Source organism: Triticum aestivum, chromosome 7A (assembly GCF_018294505.1).
Source record: "Triticum aestivum cultivar Chinese Spring chromosome 7A, IWGSC CS RefSeq v2.1, whole genome shotgun sequence".
Taxonomy (NCBI): Eukaryota; Viridiplantae; Streptophyta; class Magnoliopsida; order Poales; family Poaceae; genus Triticum; species Triticum aestivum.
In genome coordinates, this window is record NC_057812.1 from 643441032 (window position 1) to 643454239 (window position 13208).

Sequence of the window (13208 nt, forward strand, 5' to 3'; positions counted from 1 at the left end):
AACAAAAAGGTTCCCTAAAAAAAGATAAAACAAAAAGGTCTGGGCTGTAATGGTGATGTCAGAAGTCTGACTGAGACTAGACAGCCTCAAATTATTTTTGCCGCATGGCGGATGTGTTTAAATCGCTGCAACATTTTCTACAAGGTTCGCCGGAAGAAATTGTACGATTCAACTGCAAATTTTTGTTGAGCACTTTGAATTTGTCTGCTACCACACCACGATCGGACGAACTAAAGCTTGATTTAGATGGGATCGGACGGCCGGGGAGGCAGCCGAGTTTTTTCCCGACCGCCCAACAGACGCCCTAAAAAGCAATGGGATCCACAGAAATGGCCTCCGAGTAGTCCAAACTGTAGTCGCAAGTATGATTTTAATGATTTGGAGATTGATTAGCGGCTTAATCAATCCGACTCCGGATTGGCAAGTAACTGGGCTAAATTGATCCATATAAGCAGAGGAGCTAAACGCTTTGCTTAACGCGAGTTTACGACGGGTAATCTCGATTACACCGCGGCAATTTGACATGGCGATGACCCTCTGGTCCGTGGACGTCAAGAGCGGCGAGACCGTGTGGTCCGGGCGCGTGCTGGAAAGCCGCCGCGGCGCGGTCACCGGCGTCTCCCTCGTCGGCCCGCCGAGCGACGGGAGCGTCGTCGTGGAAGCCTACGTCAAGAACGCCAGCGGGGACCACGCGTTCACACTCGCGTGGCTGTCCTCCGAGAGGCCCCGCGCGGAGCTGCCATGCCCGGTTCTGGTGATGGACTCCGATTTCTTCTGCTCTCGCGTGATGCGGCGGGGAGGCGGCCCCGCTGGCGATGAGGCTGTCGCCGTTCGGATTGATGGTCACTGTAACGATCATCCGCCGCTGTCGCTGTGGGAGGAGTTGGAGGATGAAGATGACGAGGCCGAGGATGAATACTCGGTTGATTCGGAAGACGACGACGATGACAGCAACAGCGAGGAGGAGGAGAGCGACGGCGAGGACGACGGACAAGCAACCAGCGCCGACGATGACGTGACGCTAAGCATGCTACAGACACTGCACCGTAGGAAGTACGGCCCCGAGGGGCAATTCGTTGGAGGTTCGGCGCCGCGGTTCGCCTGCGCCGGGAGCACAGTCGGCGTCATGCGGGTCGCCGCCGTGGAGAGCCAAGGCGGAGACGACAGCAAGCAGATCTTGGTGCTATACCGCTACACACGCTTCAGGGCATCACCGGACGGCGTGGAACGGCGAGGGTGGCCGACGGAGCACCAGCTCCGGTTCATCGCCACCGGCGACCACGCGGCGAGGTCGCTGGCGTGGGCCGGATCGTCTCTGGCCCTGCTGATATACCCCGGTTTCTTCAGCGAGAAGCTTGAGAAGAGCAAGCAGCTTGAGGAGAGCAGGAAGCTCCGGGAGCTATGGTCTAGCTTGACGTCGCAGGTGAGCGTCCCGCCGGGAGCAAGACGCATTGAGGTGTTCGTGGACGTCGGCAACCTCCAGCGGGCGGAATACACGCCGGAGAGCATGGGGCACATGTACGCCGCGCTGGAGAGCATGGTGGCGGGCGCGTGGCCCGAGCGCTTCATCGGCATGGAGTTGCACTTGCCGGAGCCGGTACGGTGCGGCGCGAAAGGCGAATTAGCCGACGATGACGATAGCGGCAGAAACGCAGAGGAGCGGCCGGCAAAGCGGAGGAGGGTAGACGTCGCTGGGGAGGATTGCCCCGTCTGCTTGCAGCTGCTGGAGGTGGAGGGCGACGACCTCGCCGCGTGGCCCGGGTGCAGCAAGCCGCATGTATTCCATGGCGCGTGCTTGGAGCGCGCCCTCGTGGAGAGCGTCCGGTGCCCGATGTGCAGGCACAAGCTGTACATGGAGCCCAAGCTAGAGTGATAGACCCAACTCCCAAGCATGGGCGTCCCATGGTTGTACTAAGAAGTTTGTGGAGTGTATCATTCCCTTGTAGCTATAGTTAGCTTTCTTTAGATTTGCTCGTGTTTCTTTGGAGGATAGCACTCATTCAACTGATTGATGATGTAAGTTCATCCATCGATGAATTGCTTGAGATGTATTTTGTATGAACATCATTGTAATTGTTACTTTTTAACGGAAAAACTTTATATCTATTCATCAATTGTTAAGATAGTAGAAAGAACAGTAGAAGTAAAAATTACATCCAGGTCCGCCGACCACCTAGCTACGACTACAAGCACTGGAGCGAGCCGAAGGCGCACCACCATCATCGCCCCTCCCTTGTCGGAGCCGGGCAAACCTTGTTACATTAGACAGTCGGGAAGTCGTCGTGTTAAGGTCCAACAGGATCAACGCACCAGGATAGCAACCGCTGTCGATGAAGAGAAGTATAGATTAGAAGGATCCAAACGTTAGAGACACGAACGTAGATGAACGAAGATCGGGTCCAAGTGGATCCACCGAAGAAAAACGCCGACCGAATCATGTGAGATCCATCAGAGACACACCGTCACATGCCCTCCGATAATACTAGACACACCGCCGAGATGGGGGCTAAGTGGGGAGAATCTTATTGCATCTTCAGGAAGCAACCATCGTCTCGCCTTCCTGATCAGGACACAAACCCTAACGAAATTCAAGAAAACAAAGGAGCCCTCCCGTGGCTACCGCCGGGATCCACCGCGCCTTCATGCAATGGCTTTAATGGAAGGAAAATGTGTTTGTTCAAATCCTCAATTGTGTGCCTACTGTTTTTCTAATTATTAGTGAAATGGTTATCGTCAAAGTTGCTTTCATCTCCTTCAAGTTGTCTACTTATTTTCCAGTGACTATTGTTGTCAAGATGAATGATTTAATGCGTAAAAAAAGCACCCCCAACACAATTTTCATATATATGACTCCCAAATCCTAGAGTTACATTTCATTACTTGCGTCGAAATGGAATTGACACAAATTTTAGGTTGGACTTGACCGATTCTTTTGTCGAGCATGGTTGATCTGGTGGTTTTTGAATGGTTATTTTCTAACGAAACCTTGTCAAGATGGCAGGGTGCTTCTACAATTTAATTAAGAAGAAGAGAGTGGCCCAGTTTATAGGGCAGACTATGTTGAAAACCACACAATTGCATGATTGATTAGGGGATAACCATGTAAAAATCCCGACAACTAGCACAAACAACCACAAAACCGGAAACTAGACTCCACCACCAGACGCAAAACCAACGACCGAGGGCCACAAGGACCCGGGGTAGAGGTGAAGAAGCTCTTCAACAATGCCTCCAAAGATGTAAATGGCGCTCACGGGTGTCAATGTCACCGACACCAACCCCGTCAAGACAATGTTTTTGCCAAGAGCTCCGCACACCCCCATCCCACCCAACTCCTTGGGAGGGGATCCAGCCACGCCAGCAGCCACCACAACCTAGATCCAGCCAAACACGATCTAGTGTCGGCTGGACTCTTCCGCTAATGACCCAACCAAACATTTCTCCCACTATTAGGGAAACGCTTATAGGTAGAACATCAGTAGTAGCGCGTGAAAATAACCGGCGTTGCTGCTAATTAGCGGTAGCGTTGGGCTTGGACAGCGGTAAAGTGATGCCTTAGTAGTAGCGCTGGAACTACAAGCCACGCTATTGTTAAGTGGGACCCAGCGAGCCCACCAACGCTAGCTGTAGTAGTAGCTCCGTGCAAACTACAGCGCTGCTGCTAAGATTTTAGCAGTAGCGCGAGCTGTGACAACACCACTACTACTATTGGGCCCGCCTTAGTAGTAGCGCTGCTCAAAATACAGCGCTACTGCTAGGCATGGCTGGTGCCACCTTTTAACCCATCCCCTCCCCCCTCCCCCTTCCTCCCCCCTTTGCCCTCTCCCCTCCTTTCCCATCTCCCCTCTCTAAGTTACTTCTCCACCATTATTGCCCTTCTTCTCTCTTCCTTCTATCTCTCTTCTCTCCTCATTAATGCCCCCATCCACCATAATTCTCCTCCATAAATGGCATCTCTTCTCTATCTTCCTCATTTATTTGGTTCTCCCTTCTTCCATACATACATACATACATATATATATCCCTTTCCCACTCCTAGATTTGATTGTTCCATGCTATTATATTATCTGTTTTGGATGTTTAATGGGCTTTAATATACCTTTTTATACTCCCTTCATTCCCTTATACAAGGCCGCAAACTCATATTACAGGTACCACGATAAAATTTAATGACTCCTTTGCAAGTCAACTTTTCTTTTTGTTAACCGGGATCATTAATACACCACAAGCATGCAACGAATGAGTGAGAAGGAAGTTACTGAGTGTCATTATGACTACATGCATGTAAGTATTAAAAAGTTGCTAGTACGAGAAAACATCATTATTTTTTGCCTCGATTACTGTTGGTGGCCTTGTATTGATGCAAAATATATTTTTGATAGTGGCCTTGTATAAGGGAATGGAGGGAGTATTATTTTTGGGACTAACCTACTAACCAAAGGCCCAGTGCAAATTGATGTTTTCTTACCTATTTCAGTGTTTCGCAGAAAAGGAATATCAAACGGAATGAAACCTTCGGGAGAGTTATTTTTGGAACAAACGTGATCCAGGAGACTTGGAGTGGACGTCAAGAAAGAAGCGAGGAGGCCACGAGGCAGGAGGGCGCGCCCCCCATCCTCATGGGCCCCTCGCAGCTCCACTGACCTACTTCTTCCTCCTATATATACACATATACCCTGAAAACATCCAGGAGCACCATGAAACCCTATGTACCCATGAGATCCCATCTTGGGGCCTTTTTTGGCGCTCCGCCGGAGGGGGAATCGATCACGGAGGGCTTGTACATCAACCCCATAGCCTCTCCGATGATGTGTGAGTAGTTTACCACAGACCTTCGGGTCCATGGTTATTAGCTAGATGGCTTCTTCTCTCTCTTTGAATCTCAATACAAAGTTCTCCTTGATTCTCTTGGAGATCTATTCGATGTAATTCTTTTTGCGCTGTGTTTGTCAAGATCCGATGAATTGTGGGTTTGATCAAGATTATCTATGAATAATATTTGATTCTTCTATGAATTCTTTTATGTATAATTTAATATCTTTGCAAGTCTCTTTGAATTATCAGTTTCGTTTGGCCTACTAGATTGATCTTTCTTGCAATGGGAGAAGTGCTTAGCTTTGGGTTCAATCTTGCGGTGCCCTTTCCCAGTGACAGCAGGGGCAGCAAGACACGTATTGTATTGTTGCCATCGAGGATAAAAAGATGGGATTTATATCATATTGCTTGAGTTTATCCCTGTACATCATGTCATCTTGCCTAATGCGTTACTCTGTTCTTATGAACTTAATACTCTAGATGCATGCTGGATAGCGGTCGATGTGTGGAGTAATAGTAGTAGATGCAGAATCGTTTCGGTCTACTTGTCGCGGACATGATGCCTATATACATGATCATGCCTAGATATTCTCATAATTATGCGCTTTTCTATCAATTGCTTGACAGTAATTTGTTCACCCACCGTAATACTTATGCTATCTTGAGAGAAGCCACTAGTGAAACCTATGGCCCCCGTGTCTATTTTCCATCATATTATTTTTCTATCTACTTGCTATTTCTATCGTTTTTTATTTTGTAATCTTTATTTTCCAATCTATAAAATAAAAATACCAAAATTATTTATCTTATTATCTCTCTCAGATCTCACTTTCGTAAGTGACCGTGAAGGTATTAACAACCCCTTTATCGCATTGGTTGCGAGGTTCTTGTTTGTTTGTGTAGGTACTAGGGACTTGCGTGTTACCTCCTACTGGATTGATACCTTGGTTCTCAAAAACTGAGGGAAATACTTATGCTACTTTGCTGCATCACCCTTTCCTCTTCAAGGGAAAACAAACGCATGCTCAAGAGGTAGCAAGAAGGATTTCTGGCGCCGTTGTCGGGGAGGTTGCACCAAGTCAAGTCAAGATTTGATCTCCCGTCAACAAGCCATTTCTAGCGTCGTTGCCGGGGAGGTTGCACCAAGTCAAGTCAAGATTTGATTTCCCGTCAACAAGCCATTTCTGGCACCATTGCCGGGGAGATCTACGCACAAGTCAAGACATACCAAGTACCCATCACAAACTCTTATATCTTGCATTACATTATTTGCCATTTGCCTCTCGTTTTCCTCTCCCCCACTTCACCCTTGCCATTTTATTCGCCCTCTTTTCCGTTCACCTCTTTTTGCTTGCTTCTTGTGTGCTTGTGTGTTGGATTGTTGTTACGATGGCTCAAGACAATACTAAATTGTGTGATTTTTCCAATACCAATAACAATGATTTTCTTAGCACTCCGATTTCTCCTCTTACTGATGCTGAATCTTGTGAAATTAATGCTGCTTTGCTGAACCTTGTTATGAAAGATCTGTTTTCTGGCCTTCCTAGTGAAGATGCCGCTACCCATCTAAACAGCTTTGTTGATTTGTGTGATATGCAAAAGAAGAAAAATGTGGATAATGATATTGTTAAATTGAAGCTATTTCTGTTTTCTCTTAGAGATCATGCTAAAACTTGGTTTTCGTCTTTGCCTAAAAATAGTATTGATTCATGGAATAAATGCAAAGATGCCTTTATCTCTAAGTATTTTTCTCCCGCTAAGATCATCTCTCTTAGAAAATGATACTATGAATTTTAAGAAACTTGATCATGAGAATGTTGCACAAGCTTGGGAGAGGATGAAATTAATTATACGTAATTGCCCTACTCATGGATTAAACTTATGGATGATCATACAATTTTTTTATGCTGGATTGAATTTTGCTTCTAGAAATCTTTTAGATTCGGCCGCCGGAGGCACTCTTATGGAAATCACTTTAGGAGAAGCTACTAAACTCCTAGATAATATTATGGTTAATTATTCTCAATGGCACACCGAAAGATCTACTAGTAAAAAGGTTCATGCGATAGAAGAGATTAATTTTTTGAGTGGAAAGATGGATGAACTTATGAAATTGTTTGCAAATAAGAGTGTTTCTTCTGATCCTAATGATATGACTTTGTCTACTTTGATTGAGAATAATAATGAATCTATGGATGTGAATTTTATTGGTAGGAACAATTTTGGTAATAACGTGTATAGAGGAAACTTTAATCCTAGGCCGTTTCCTAGTAACTCCTCTAATAATTATGGTAATTCCTACAACAACTCTTATGGAAATTTTAATAAGACGATCACTGATTCTGAGACTAGTGTTAAAGAATTTATAATTTCGCAAACGAATTTCAATGCTTTGCTTGAAAAAAAATTGCCTAAGATTGATGAGTTGGCTAGGAACGTGGATAGAATTTCTCTTGATGTTGATTCTTTGAAACTTAGATCTATTACACCTAAGCATGATATCAATGAGTCTCTCAAAGCCATGAGAATTTCCATCGATGAGTGCAAAGAAAGAACCGCTAGGAAAGAACCGCTAGGATGCGTGCTAAAGAAGATTTCTTTTTAAAAGCATGTTCTTCTAGTTTTCACGATAATAAGGATGAAGATCTAAAAGTGATTGATGTGTCTCCTATTAAATCTTTGTTTTGCAATATGAATATTTATAATTATGGGACTAGAGATGAATCAACTTCAGTTAAAAGGTGTCCCAATTATTCGGAGTTTTTAGATCTTGATGCAAAAATTGGTAAAAGTGGAATTGAAGAGGTCAAGACTTTACATAGCAATGAACCCACTATTTTGGATTTCAAGGAATTTAATTATGATAATTGATCTTTGATAGATTATATTTCCTAGGAAGAAAATTAAATTACCTTATGAATCCATTATGAGAGCCACTTATGGATTACATACCAAAGATGACAATACCTAGATCTATTCTTGTTTTTATGCCTAGCTAGGGGTGTTAAACGATAGCGCTTGTTGGGAGGCAACCTAATTTTATTTTTGTTTCTTGTTCTTTGTTCCTGTTTAGTAATAAATAATTCATTTATCTTCTGTTTAGATGTGGTTTTATGTTTTTAATTAGTGTTAGTGCCAAGTAGAACCTTTGGGAAGACTTGGGGGGAGTCTTTGCGATCTTGCTGTAAAAAACAGAAACTTCAGCGCTCACGAGATTTGCTGCCATTTTTTACTGGAGACTGTGATTAGATTGATTATTTTTGAAGATGATTAATAGACAAATTACTCACATCCACCAATTTATTTCAGAATTTTGGGGGTTACATAAGTATTCTAAACCTACAGATTACTACAGACTGTTCTATTTTTGACAGATTCTGTTTTTGTGTGTTGTTTGCTTATTTTGATGAATCTATGGATAGTATCGGGGGGTATGAACCATAGAGAAGTTGGAATACAGTAGGTTTAACACCTATAAATAAAGAATGAGTTCATTACAGTACCTTGAAGTGGTGGTTTATATTCTTATACTAACGGAGCTCACGAGATTTTCTGTTGAGTTTTGTGTTGTGAAGTTTTCAAGTTTTGGGTAAAAATTTGATGGATTTTGGAATAAGGAGTGGCAAGAGCCTAAGCTTGGGTATGCCCAAGGCACCCCAAGGGAAAATTCAAGGACAACCAAAACCCAAATCTTGGGGATGCCCCGGAAGGCATCCCCTCTTTCGTCTTCGTCCATCAGTAACTTTACTTGAGGCTATATTTTTATTCACCACATGATATGTGTTTTGCTTGGAGCGTCTTGTATGATTTCAGTCTTTGTTTTTTAGTATACCAATAATCCTTGATGTACACTGTTGGGGAACGCAGTAATTTCAAAAAAAATCCTACGCACACGCAGGATCATGGTGATGCATAGCAACGAGAGGGGAGAGTGTTGTCTACGTACCCTCATAGACCGTAAGCGGAAGTGTTTATCAACGCGGTTGATGTAGTCGTGCACCTTCACGATCCGTCCCGATCAAGTACCGAACATACAGCACCTCCGCGTTCAGCACACGTTCAGCTCGATGACGTCCTCGCCTTCTCGATCGAGCAAGAGGGGCGAAGTAGTAGATGAGTTCCGGAAGCACGACGACGTGGTGATGGTGTTGGTGAAGAACAATCTCCGCAGGGCTTCGCCTAAGCACTACGAAAACTATGACGGAGGATAAACTAGAGGGAATGGGGTAGACGGCACACGGTTTGGTGTTTCTTAATGTGTCTTGGGTGCTATCCCTACCCCTCTATTTATATGTTGAGCCTTGGGGTCGAAACTTGGAGTAAAAGCCTCCACAAAGTCGCTTTCACCCGAAAGGCAAGAGTCCTTCTCGGACTCCAGGGCCAGACGCCAGGGTTCCCGGCGTCTGGACCCAGACGCCAGGGACCCTGGCGTCTGGCTCCTGGACTCTGCAAAACTTCCTTTGCATTTTCCAAAAACCATGTGGGCTTTCCCCTTTGGCCCAAATAAAGTGTTCTCGTACCCAAACATTTCAGGAAACATCCCGAACCCCTTCCGGTGAATTCCGGAACCCTTCCGGAGACCAAACACTATTATCAAATATATCAAACTTTATCTCTGAACCATTACGGAGTTCCTCGTCATGTCTGTGATCTTATTCGGAACTCCGAACAACATGGTTACCAACATACATAACTCATAAATACTATATCATCAATGAACGTTAAGCGTGCGGACCCTACGGGTTCGAGAACTATGTAGACATGACCAAGACATTTCTCTGGTCAATAACCAGTAGCGGAACCTGGATGCCCATATTGGCTCCTACATATTCTATGAAGATCTTTATCAGTCGAACCGCATAACAACATACGTTGTTCCCTTTGTCATCGGTATGTTACTTGCCCGAGATTCGATCGTCGGTATCTCAATACCTAGTTCAATCTCGTTACCGGCAAGTCTCTTTACTCATTCCACAATACATCATCCCACAACTAACTCATTAGTTACAATGCTTGCAAGGCTTATAGTGATGTGCATTACCGAGTGGGCCCAAAGATACCTTCAACAATCGGAGTGACAAATCCTAATCTCGAAATATGCCAACTCAACAAGTACCTTCGGAGACACCTGTAGAGCACCTTTATAATTACCCAGTTACGTTGTGACGTTTGGTAGCACACAAAGTGTTCCTCCGGTAAACAGGAGTTGCATAATCTCATAGTCATAGGAACATGTATAAGTCATGAAGAAAGCAATAGCAACAAACTAAACGATCAAGTTCTAAGCTAACGGATGTTGGAAATATGCCCTAGAGGCAATAATAAAATGGTTATTATTATATTTCTTTGTTCATGATAATTGTCTATTGTTCATGCTATAATTGTGTTATCCGGAAATCGTAATACATGTGTGAATACATAGACCAGAACACGTCCCTAGTGAGCCTCTAGTTGACTAGCTCGTTGATCAAAAGATAGTCATGGTTTCCTGACTATGGACATTGGATGTCATTGATAACGGGATCACATCATTAGGAGAATGATGTGATGGACAAGACCCAATCCCAAGCATAGCTCAAAGATCGTGTAGTTCGTTTGCTATAGCTTTTCCGAATGTCAAGTATCATTTCCTTAGATCATGAGATTGTGCAACTCCTGGATACCGTAGGAGTGCTTTGGGTGTGCCAAACGTCACAACGTAACTGGGTGACTATAAAGGTACACTACAGGTATCTCCGAAAGTGTCTGTTGAGTTGGCACGAATCGAGACTGGGATTTTTCACTCCGTATGACGGAGAGGTATCTCTGGGCGCACTCGGTAATGCATCATCATAATGAGCTCAATGTGACCAAGTGGTTGATCATGGGATCATGCATTATGGTACGAGTAAAGTGACTTGTCGGGAACGAGATTGAACGAGGTATTGGGATACCGATGATCGAGTCTCGAGCAAGTAACGTACCGATTGACAAAGGGAATTGTATACGGATTGATTGAATCCTCGACATCATGGTTCATATGATTAGATCATCGAGGAGCATGTGGGAGCCAACATGGGTATCTAGATCCCGCTGTTGGTTATTGACCGGAGAGTCGTCTCGGTCATGTCTGCGTGTCTCCCGAACCCGTAGGGTCTACACACTTAAGGTTCGGTGACGCTAGGGTTGTTGAGATATTAGTATAAGGTAACCCGAAAGTTGTTCGGAGTCCCGGATGAGATCCCGGACATCACGAGGAGTTCCGGAATGGTCCGGATGTGAAGATTTATATATAGGAAGTCAAGTTTCGGCCATCCGGAAAGTTTCGGTGGTAATCGGTATTGTACCGGGACCACCGGAAGGGTCCCGGGGGTCCACCGGGTGGGGCCACCTATCCCGGAGGGCCCCATGAGCTGAAGTGGGAGGGGAACCAGCCCCTAGTGGGCTGGTGCGCCCCCCTTGGGCCTCCCCTGCGCCTAGGGTTGGAAACCCTAGGGGTGGGGGGGGCGCCCCACTTGGCTTGGGGGGCAAGCCACCCCCTTGGCCGCCCCCTCCCTTGGAGATTGGATCTCCTAGGGTCGGCGCCCCCCCCCCTAGGGACCCTATATATAGTGGGGGAGGGAGGGCAGCCGCACCCTAGCCCCTGGCCTCTCCCTGTCCCTCCCGTGACACTCCTCCCTCTCCATGAGCTTGGTGAAGCCCTGCCAAGAACACCGTTGCTTCCACCACCACGCCGTTGTGCTATTGGATCTTCATCAACCTCTCCTCCCCCCTTGCTGGATCAAGTTCGAGGAGACGTCTTCCCAACCGTACGTGTGTTGAACGCAGAGGTGCCGTCCGTTCGGCGCTAGGTCATCGGTGATTTGGATCACGACGAGCACGACTCCATCAACCCCGTTCTCTTGAACGCTTCCGCTCGCGATCTACAAGGGTATGTAGATGCACTCCCCTCTCACTCGTTGATGGATGACTCCATAGATTGATCTTGGTGAAGCGTAGAAAATTTTAAAATTCTGCTACGTTCCCCAACAACGGAATGGGTCAAGTCAATCACATCATTCTCCTAATGATGTGATCCCGTTTAATCAAATGACAACTCATGTCTATGATTAGGAAACATAATCATCTTTGATCAACGAGCTAGTCAAGTAGAGGCATACTAGTGACACTATATTTGTCTATGTATTCACACATGTTCATGTTTCCGGTTAATAGAATTCTAGCATGAATAATAAACATTTATCATGAAATGAGGAAATAAATAATAACTTTATTATTGCCTCTAGGGTATATTTCCTTCAGTCTCCCACTTGCACTAGAGTCAATAATCTAGATTACACAGTAATGATTCTAACACCCATGGAGCCTTGGTGCTGATCATGTTTTGCTCGTGGAAGAGGCTTAGTCAACGGGTCTGCAACATTCAGATCCGTATGTATCTTGCAAATTTCTATGTCTCCCACCTGGACTTGATCCCGAATGGAGTTGAAGCGTCTCTTGGTGTGCTTGGTTCTCTTGTGAAATCTGGATTCCTTTGCCAAGGCAATTGCACTAGTATTGTCACAAAAGATTTTCATTGGACCCGATGCACTAGGTATGACACCTAGATTGGATATGAACTCCTTCTTCCAGACTCCTTCATTCGCTGCTTCCGAAGCAGCAATGTACTCCGCTTCACATGTAGATCCCGCCACTACGCTCTGTTTAGAACTGCTCCAACTGACCGCTCCACCGTTCAATAAAAACACATATCCGGTTTGCAATTTAGAATCATCTGGATCAGTGTCAAAGCTTGCATCAACGTAACCATTTACGATGAGCTCTTTGTCACCTCCATAAACGAGAAACATATCCTTAGTCCTTTTCAGGTATTTTAGGATGTTCTTGACTGTTGTCTAGTGATCCACTCCTGCATTACGTTGGTACCTCCCTGCTAGACTAATAGAAAGGCACACATCAGGTCTGGTACACAGCAGTGCATACATGATAGAGCCTATGGCTGAAGCATAGGGAACATCTTTCATTTTCTCTCTATCTTCTGCAGTGGTCGGGCATTGAGTCATACTCAACTTCACACCTTGTAACACAGGCAAGAACCCTTTCTTTGCCTGATCCATTTTGAACTTCTTCAAAACTTTGTCAAGGTATGTGCTTTGTGAAAGTCCAATTAAGCGTCTTGATCTATCTCTATAGATCTTGATGCCTAATATGTAAGCAGCTTCACCAGGTCTTTCATTGAAAAACTCTTATTCAAGTATCCTTTTATGCTATCCAGAAATTCTATATCATTTCCAATCAATAATATGTCATCCACATATAATATTAGAAATGCTGCAGAGCTCCCACTCACTTTCTTGTAAATACAGGCTTCTCCAAAAGTCTGTATAAAACCATATGATTTGATCACACTATCA

General features: G+C 45.0%; 1 protein-coding gene across 1 annotated transcript; it reads left to right on the forward strand.

Moving 5' to 3' along the window:
* Positions 1-493: 493 nt before the first annotated feature.
* Positions 494-2042, forward strand: LOC123154149 (uncharacterized). Its single transcript, XM_044572939.1, has one exon. It carries the CDS (start codon positions 524-526, stop codon positions 1871-1873), a length of 1350 nt encoding a protein of 449 aa, XP_044428874.1. The 5' UTR covers positions 494-523; the 3' UTR covers positions 1874-2042.
* Positions 2043-13208: the final 11166 nt, after the last annotated feature.

Coding starts and splice junctions, on each gene's coding strand:
- LOC123154149 (XM_044572939.1), top strand. CDS start 524: ATGGCGATGACCCTCTGGTCCGTGGACGTCAAGAGCGGCGAGACCGTG.